General features: G+C 43.4%; 1 protein-coding gene across 1 annotated transcript; it reads left to right on the top strand.

Moving 5' to 3' along the window:
* The first annotated feature begins 5,081 nt into the window (after positions 1–5,081).
* LOC122040059 (AP2-like ethylene-responsive transcription factor PLT2) lies at positions 5,082–6,903 on the top strand. Its single transcript, XM_042599430.1, has 7 exons — positions 5,082–5,331; positions 5,455–5,537; positions 5,631–5,728; positions 5,800–5,873; positions 5,974–6,024; positions 6,100–6,176; positions 6,272–6,903. Exons 1-7 carry the CDS (start codon positions 5,105–5,107, stop codon positions 6,823–6,825), a joined length of 1,164 nt encoding a protein of 387 aa, XP_042455364.1. The 5' UTR covers positions 5,082–5,104; the 3' UTR covers positions 6,826–6,903.
* The last annotated feature ends 2,317 nt before the right edge of the window (positions 6,904–9,220 follow it).

The following is a 9,220-nucleotide window of genomic DNA, read 5'->3' as shown; positions in this document are numbered from 1 at the left end:
ATAAACATCATGTATTAATCCACTATAAGATTACATACATGTTCACCACTCTTTTGGTCATTTTCTAATGTAAAAAAAAATATTTTCAGACCGTATCAGTCGACTACTATAAGTCCCAGTCAACTGTTATCATCAAAATGAGTTTACAGAGACATTCTATGCTCATGAATAGTATTACCAGTCGACTGGTATAAATCCCAATTGATTGTTATCGTCAAAATGAGCTTACAGAAGTCTTCTATGCTCAAAATTACTGTTACCAATCGACTGGTAACTGTACCAATCGACTGGTACTCTATGTTGGCAAAAATCAGCCTTTTGACCCACTTTCAGAAATGCACCAAAAATTCCACAGACCTCTAAAAAATCTCAAATTTTGTGGAGAGATCTATTCTCCATGTTTACTTGGGAAAAATATATATAAAAATATATTTATCATAGATCCCAAGATTGACATAAAATTCAAAACTAGCTAAATGATTCGATTGAACCTTGACCTAAAGTCCTAGTTTTGGCTTCCTCTTGATGTATCTGGCCATACTAAATCATATGCATCCCTAGTATTGGTTTATATGGTATCTATACATCAAAGACTAATTTTCATGTAATATGACCTCAATGTCATATTTTCATGCATGATACTATCCAAATTGTGCCAACCCACTAGGTTAGAGACTCAAGTCCGTCTCCTAACCACTTGGCACATTTGATAACCCATCTATCATGGGTCCCAAAGGCACTTCCTAACCTTAGGATTCTTAGCCTTAATCACCTCCTTAGGTGACTCATCTACCATGGCTATACCCACATGGTGTACCTTAGTAGACTTCCTCTTCTTAACCTTGGGCATCTCATCCTTTCCATAATCATATGCAACCCTTGCATATTTCTTATCACAGACCTTGGATGATTTTTCCTTGCCCTTTGTCACTCCTCCCTTGCCATTTTCATTTGTCACCCTAGTACTTGACCTCCTATTGACATGAGAGGGACCTAATTTGACATTTTTGAGGTTTTGACCACCCAAACACATGTCAAGTCCTCTAGATCCAATAATGAGCCTATCTAGGACTTTCTCCATTTCTTCAAGCCTTACCTTCAAGGCTTGATTTTCTAATTCTAGGGTTCTAACCCTAGAGTCAACATGTCCACTTTCCTAGGCATATGTCTCCCTTTCTTGGGATTAATGCTTAGGTTTTCACCCACTTTCCTTCCCTTAGGCAAAGTGGTTTGGGTCTTATTAGGTCTGCCCTTAATATATGATTTCTTAGGGTTATCTACCGTGTTAACCCTATTTCTATCATTATACCTAAATCCATAATTATGCATGGGTACATAATTTTCAATATTCCTAACAAGCATAAAGGAATTTGAACTTGGATTAAACTTCAAAATAGGGATTACCTTCTCTTTTACCTTTGAAACTCCCCCTTGACTTGTGCTCCTCTTCTTTTCCCATTTCTTCAAGTGCGCCAATTCTTTGAGCTCTCCTCTCCTTGGCCACTTTGTGTGGTTGTGACCTCACTCACCACATGTAAAGCACCTAATGTGCTTCTTCTCCTTCTTCTTCCTACAACTCACATTAGTTTCTAAATTAACTTTAGTGAGTTTAGGGTTTATCTCCTTTACCTTCTTGAGCGAAGGACACCTACTCTTGTAGTGCCCCATCTTACCACACTCAAAACATTTGATGTGGTCCTTTGTGCTCTTCTTGGTAGTTAAGGTGGAGGGTTGAGCTTCCAAGATCTTCTCTTCCTTGGATTGCTCTTCTTCCTCTTCACTTGAAGATGTGGACAGTTCCACTTCTTCCTACCTTGATGATGTGGATGATACCTCCTCATCTTCCTTCTCCTCCTCGGATGTTGAACACATGTCAACATCCGATTGGTCCTTCTCCTTAGGGATGACAATGGGTCGGGTTCGGGTCAGATTCTATATCCTCCGTCCCCATACCCATCAGGTATAGTATCTCCGATGGGTATACTCATACCCATTAAATGATCGGATATCTTCTATAGTTATAATTTTTCTTCTTTCTATCCAACTATTATCATTCAAAAAAAATATATTAAAATTCAAACTATTAAAATATAGATATATATAATTTAAAAAATAGATTAAACATCTATATAGTCTCCTCCTAATATCAACAAAAATAGTAAGTTGATTTTGGAAAAAGAAAATTTTCTTTAATATATGTATATATATTATTTAATCGGGTATTCGGGTTAGGTATCGGGTATTGATAGTCCCTCCATACCCTCCTCCATTCGGGTCGGATATCGGATCCTCCATCGGATTCGGGTGAAATTGTCATCCCTACTTCTCCTCATGGACCAATGAGCCCTTCTCCTTGGGTTCCACCTCTTCTTGGATTTGTGTAGGACTCTCATAAAGCATAATTATCTTTTTTCCAAATGTCACTTGCGTTCTCGTATTCACCTACATTCAATATCGCATTAGAAGGTAATAAATTAATTAAAATTCTAGTTACCACCTTGTCGGTTTTCGATTGCTCCCTTTGCTCCTCGGTCCAATATCAATGTCAGAGACGTTTTCCCTTTTTGTCCGTTGGAGCTTTAAATGGTTCCTCCAACACAATCCATTGGTTCCAATTCATTTGGAACCACATCTCCATGCGCTTCCTCCAATAGTCGAAGTCCTCGCGCTCGTATGGAGGTGGGATTTGGATGTCCCATTCGAGAGGTCCCTCCGACTCCATCTTCTTCCTCTAGCCGCTCTCTTAGCGATTAGTCCAACAAGAGCTAACCTAGCTCTGATACCACTTGTTGGGACCTTGAATAGCGTCTCACCCAAATCGATCGCTTCTTCCTACACTTGTTAGTTACGCAGCAGAAATACAAACAAACAAGTAGAAAGCTAATCTAAATACAAGACAAGAAATGCAAACCAAGCTACATGATCATTTAACGTGGTTCGAAGATTAGGGATCCTACTCCACAGCTGTCCGTAAGGTGGGTGATCCTGATTCGTCGGTGGATGACTCCCCGACAAACTCCGGCTAGCTCACGTAGCTCCTTGTAGGTGGAGAAACCTCATGCCACAACTCTCACAAGAACACTTGAGACGTTAGGGCATAGGTAGACTACTAATAGGGGTTAACCACTTCTATTTCGTCAACCTCAACCAAGCTCCCAAGTCTTAGTTATATAGGCCACGGGTTGGAAAATTCTGCCTACCAGTCGACTGCCAAAACCATCAGTCGACTGCCCTCAGTGGAATTTCGACCGTTAGAGCTCAACGGCTCAATACCAGCCCTCTGTTCACTCCCAGTCGACTGTACCAGTCGACTGCACTAGTCAATTGATGAAACCACCAGTCGACTGCTACAATACTGCTACAGTAATACTATAGTACTGCTACAGTACCACCCGTTGTAGGAATAGGTATCTCGTGTTCTCTTTTGTCTGAAGCGATCTTCCTTAATTGATTGTTATGTATATTATCCATCTCTATGTTTCAGCTTAGATTTCCCGCAAAGAAAGTCAATTGGACATGACCCCTCACAATATGAATTATAATTGGACATAATCCTTTCTCCTATAAGTCATAATTGGACATGACTCATCTATAATTTGCTCTTTTATAGCCTATGACCCCTATAATTTAATAACCCTATATATTTTCTCAGGTATTTAAAGATCAAGTTATAACTTTGATAAATTAACGGGTGAATTTTCATTAATGGACAACTGATATAAGAACACTAGATAGGTCGATGGGTCGTTCACTGTGAATACTTCCCAATTTATCCTGGTAGTCTATGAAAAATTATTTTTGTGAACCCAGCCTGATCATCCTAGGATTAATCGACATAGGTTAGATATCTAGTGTTAACTAAAAAAACCTAATCTATCTTTCTTTTTTGATTCCATGCCCTTTCATTATTTCATGGACAACCACTAGATTGACCTAAGCTTCATATGGAATTTTGGTACCCTCTAATGCATGTTAGTTTGCATAGAGTTACCTTCATATCTAAATCTGCTATCTTAACGGCTCCCCTAGTGCCAACCCCTCGGATATGGAGGGAGGTAAATGCAAATAGCGTTAGATGTATGATAGGGTAAACTTCAGGTCATTAGTTCTTCAAAATTGATCCCTGATCATTACGCCAAAGATATTATGCGCCCACTATATGTACTACACCTTGGGATCTACTTCATCTCTAATGGCATACAGCATGAAAGTGAATTTCTAACGTATCATTTATATTCATATTCAATCTTAAGAATGACAAGTAAATTAGTTATATCTGTCTTAATTTTATAAAATTGACGAGAAATAATTTCCAACTTGGACGGGAGACTATTTTTAAAAGTTCTAGCTAGTCCTCACGATTGTCTATTTAGATTGATTTTTGTATCTATATATATATATATATAATCTGTTGCTTTTGCTTCTCTGTTTCTCATCTGATATGTATGTTAATTGTTCACCGAAACAAGCATCGACGACGCCAATCAGATTACTTGTAAACATCGACGACAGCTAGCACAAGAGTCCAGCATGAGCGAGCAAGAGCAAGAGCAAGATCAAAAGCGTCAGCGAGCGATCGAGAGGGGTGAAGTGGCCAAGGAACCAACCTTGTCGTTTCGTGCTTACATTCTTGTCCCACTCCCTACTAATCTTCCCATCTCCTAATCTATGATCATCTTCCTTGTTCGCATGCATATGCAATATTAATTAATTAATTAGTAATCAAGTGATTAAATTGATGGGCCGTGCTGAGAAAGTTAATCGCCCCCAGGTTCAATTTAATTATTCCTTTAATTCTCTTCCTTGACTCCATTAAACCAATTAAACGCTGTTGTTGTATTCTTGAATACGTACGTGGAAATAAAATAAAATTAGAGAACTAGCTGCATATGTACTGTGAGCTCAGAGACATGGAATTCAATTTGGCAGGCACAATGAAGACAGTTTGGCTTTGTCTGCACTTATCCTGATATCATCGTCTCCCTCTTCCAAAACGACAACTCCACCAAAGCAACCTGCACGACTTGTATTTAAGCAGAGGCAAGCATGTGCTGGTCGGAGCTAGCTAGGTCTCCCTTCTCTTCGAGCAGTCAACCGCATTCTAATGGACTTGCTGTCAATCAAGAGTGAGACAGGGGCGAGGCGATTGCACGAGACCGGCGCCGGCGAGGTGACCAAGGTGGTGATTAGGAGGAGGAGAGCTAGGGACTCTGCGGCGGTGCCACCGGGGGTCGCTACCGGAAATGATCCTAACGCCGGTGAAGTCATCGATCAATCTACCACTGCTTGCAGCACCATTAAAAGGAGCTCAAGATTTCGAGGAGTGAGCAGGTACATAAATAACGTGCACGCATCTCATTAACTAATCCACGAACTCCTGAGATCTAATCTCAATGATTAATCGAGAACAAATTTTAATAGGTATGTATAATTATATTGCATGCCATATTGTAGGCATCGATGGACAGGTAGGTTCGAGGCCCACCTCTGGGATAAAGGTTCATGGAATGCAACGCAGAGGAAGAAAGGAAAGCAAGGTATCTATTAATTAATTTGATCTTCAATTAATATTTCTTTGACAAATAAATAAATGTAATTAATTAACTAAACTGAACAATATTATTTATTAGTGTACCTCGGAGCGTACGATGAGGAGGAAGCAGCAGCGAGAGCTTATGATTTGGCTGCTCTAAAGTACTGGGGGCCTTCCACCTACACCAATTTTCCAGTATGCTATATATACTGACGCTGTAATTACTTAATTAATTATGCACGTACGTAATTGGATTATATTATCAGGTATCTGAATACGACAAGGAAATCCAAATCATGCAAAACGTCACAAAAGAAGAGTACCTAGCCTCCATTCGCAGGTACGTATATTTTCTTTGTCTTATATATATACCAATTCATAGTTAATCCTGATACATCGATCATGGATTGATCTGATATTGTATATTCTTAAATTAACAGAAAGAGCAGTGGTTTCTCTAGAGGTGTATCCAAGTACCGGGGGGTTGCTAGGTAGGTATATATATATATATAATTATTTGATTAAAACAACTAGGAATAAACATATATAGTTTTACTGGACAGCAGACATCATCACAATGGAAGGTGGGAAGCACGGATTGGCAGAGTCTTTGGAAACAAATACCTGTATCTGGGAACTTACAGTGAGTGGTTGATACTTATATGTCTCGGTGCATGTGATGTGAATTTTAGTAATGTAAGTTAATTAGTTGTACGTACGGTTATTGCTTGGTTGCAGGCACTCAAGAAGAGGCTGCTCGTGCTTACGACATTGCAGCCATCGAATACAGAGGAATCAACGCGGTGACCAACTTCGACCTAAGCAGCTACATTCGATGGCTCAAGCCAACCGCTGGGAGCTCCGGCCTCCAAGACTGCATTACTGAATTGCCTTGGCAAGGCCACTCCACCGGCCATCAGCCTCAAGCTCACAGCCAGCCCAATTTACTCGACCAATTATATGGGAACGTGCTGCCCTGCAAGTGGGAATATTATGCAGACAATATTAATAATAATAATAATAATAATCAATTGCAAGCCAATCTTCCTAGTGCCCCTAAGAGCAAGCCTTCTTCGCCCACCGCCCTGGGCCTCTTGTTCAAGTCTTCGATGTTCAGGCAACTCATGGAGACCTTCAGTGATGTAGGCATTGATGAAGGCGAGCAATCACAGAGCCTGGAGAGGAGACAAATTATAATGCAAGAAGTTGTGTCTACTGCTACAGATAACGTGGATCAGTTTCTGCATGGGGTCTTTTGTAAAGAACTATCGGCTTGTATTGGAATGATATAGCTAACTAGTCGACGTACGACACCTCTTCATCTCCATCAAGACGAAATCGAGGAGATCATGAAATAAAACAAAGATACATGAATGTACCAAACATTATAATAATATAATTAAATGTTGCCGCACACTTAATTCGACTGTTGAAACTTAAATTATTTCTTTTGTCAACATATTTTATTAGTTTCTGATCCTGTCCGAAAGTTGAATCAACGGATGATAGGTACGTGGTGCTCTCCGAGTCGTTGATATAGATCTCCGACGGGTCATACGAACTTCCGACAAACCTGCACAGAAGTCGGGCCGGGAAGGGGTTCCCGGCGGCGACCCTCCGACGTTCAAATCAGGCAAGCTAACAGTGAAGAAGTGGCTGCAAAAATTGTAGATCGCGTACCTCCGGCGAAGTATAAGGCTCCTTATATAGAGCGGTGAAAGAGCTCACGCACGCCTACCGAGGCAAATACGTGTCCTTAGCCTATACCTCGGTATGTGTTTGTCAGAAAGCTTACCTGACACCATACTGCTACAGTCCAGGCACGTCTTCGATGGGACAGCAGAACACCTTACCGCCAGATTTGGAGTATGGCCTAGTCATAGGACTTGACAGCTGTCATAAGATGTTCCTTGTCCTTCTCTCCCTACTCCATGCCGAGGCGTCCGGTCGGCCGGCACTCATCTCCCGGCCGGCCGGCACTCATCTCCCGTCCGGCCGGACGGTACTCATCTCACGTCTGGCCGACCGACACTCACATCACGTCCGGCCCTCCATATGCATTGGTATGCTGGGGAGATCCTCGGTAAGGTGCTATGTGGGGACTGCTAGCAGTATGTTACTTTATGTCTACGACCGAGTATGACTTCCGCTCGGCCCTTCGTTACTGTACAATCGAGCGCCGGAACCCCGACCCCTGTCGGGGCGCCTTTTGCCATTGGTTATTCACCGGTCGACCGGCCGGGAGGTCGGCCCATCCTTCTCCGGTCGGCCGACCGGTCCGCCCTTCTCCGGTCGACCACCTGGCCCTTTGACTTCCACGTGGCGTTGCCCCCTCAAAATGGGGGTCCCCTGTTCTAACCGCCGGATCACTTGCCTCCCCCTCAAGTCTAGTTGAAGGAGGCGAAGTCCGACTGACTGGACTGCCGATCAGACTGAGTAACGGCCGCTGCATTAGTCCGCTCGGCCAGGCTTAGGGATGCACATCCGTTCGGCGGTGTCTTGCCCGTGCCTTGTATTCCCTTGGAATCCATGCCGAATCCTCTCCCCTACTGCCAATCACGTGCGCTGCGCGCGGTAAGGGGCGCTCATTAAATGCGACCCGTGTCCTGCTGACACGTGGCGATCTCGTTTCTGTCAGCGTATGGTGGTGGCGTTACGTCCGATGGGACAGCCGCCGTTTAAAATGAACGGCTAGATGATGGCCTCGTTCTTTATGACCTGAATCGGACGGTGGAGGCTGCTCGAAGCTGACGTTATAAAGCTCGGGACCTCTCTTCTCTGCCGCATTTCTGCTTTATCGATCCCCGACGCCCCGCTGCTCTTTCTTCTCCGGCGACCTCGCTTCTCAACTCTCCGACGACCCCGAGGCCCCTTGCGACCATTCTTTTACTCGTAAGCCTTTCTTCTCCTCGCTTTCTCCTCCCTTTTCTTTCTGTCGGTTGCCTCTTTCATTCTGCCACCTTCATTCCTTGTTTTACTTCCCTTTCCTTTTCGTCCCGCATCTCTTTTTTACTTTCGACCATGACTAGCACTTCCCAACCGACCGCCGACGCTCCTGGTCTCTGGTACATGACCATGGAGAGTCGGTTTGACGAGGAGGATGCACTGCGCCTCGCTCGGACTTATGAAATCCCTGCCGACCACTACATAGTATTAGCCACCCCCGCCGACCGGCCTCATGAACCGCCGCCCAGCACTGTCCTCTTTTTTCGAGATCAATTTTTAGCCTGGCTACGCTTTCCTCCACATAAGTTTTTCTTACAAGTGTGCAATTACTTTCGCATCCCGCTCGGCCAGCTAGTTCCGAACTCCATTAGGCTACTGAGCGGAATAGTGATTCTCTTTAAACTGAACGACATTCCATTAGACCCCAAGGTCTTCCACTATTTTTACTACCCTAAGCAAGCCGAGTGGGGTACCTTCGTTTTTCAATCGAGGATAGGTTTTGTCCTTTTTGATAATATGTCGAGCTCCAACAAACACTGGAAGGAGCATTTTTTCTATATGCGCTTTCCCGAGCCACCGACCTTCCGAATCAAGTGGCAGACGGCGATGCCAGCGCAACCGGAGCTCGGCAAGTTTGGGGGCGATCCGGCCTACCTTCATGCAGCCGACCGGCTGGTCGGCCAGCGCTACCACATCGACAAGCTGCTCCTTCCGGGAGTGATGTATATTCGGCTTGTCTTC

The sequence above is a fragment of the Zingiber officinale genome, chromosome 2A (assembly GCF_018446385.1).
Source record: "Zingiber officinale cultivar Zhangliang chromosome 2A, Zo_v1.1, whole genome shotgun sequence".
Lineage (NCBI taxonomy): Eukaryota > Viridiplantae > Streptophyta > Magnoliopsida > Zingiberales > Zingiberaceae > Zingiber > Zingiber officinale.
Note: the sequence above shows the minus strand (reverse complement) of the source record. Positions and strands in the feature narration are given on the sequence as shown.

Bases quoted from the DNA above. Each gene is read 5' to 3' on its own strand.
- LOC122040059 (XM_042599430.1), top strand. From the start codon at position 5,105: ATGGACTTGCTGTCAATCAAGAGTGAGACAGGGGCGAGGCGATTGCAC. The intron at 5,332-5,454 runs GTACATAAATAA...GCCATATTGTAG, and splicing joins AGATTTCGAGGAGTGAGCAG to GCATCGATGGACAGGTAGGT. The intron at 6,177-6,271 runs GTGAGTGGTTGA...GCTTGGTTGCAG, and splicing joins CCTGTATCTGGGAACTTACA to GCACTCAAGAAGAGGCTGCT.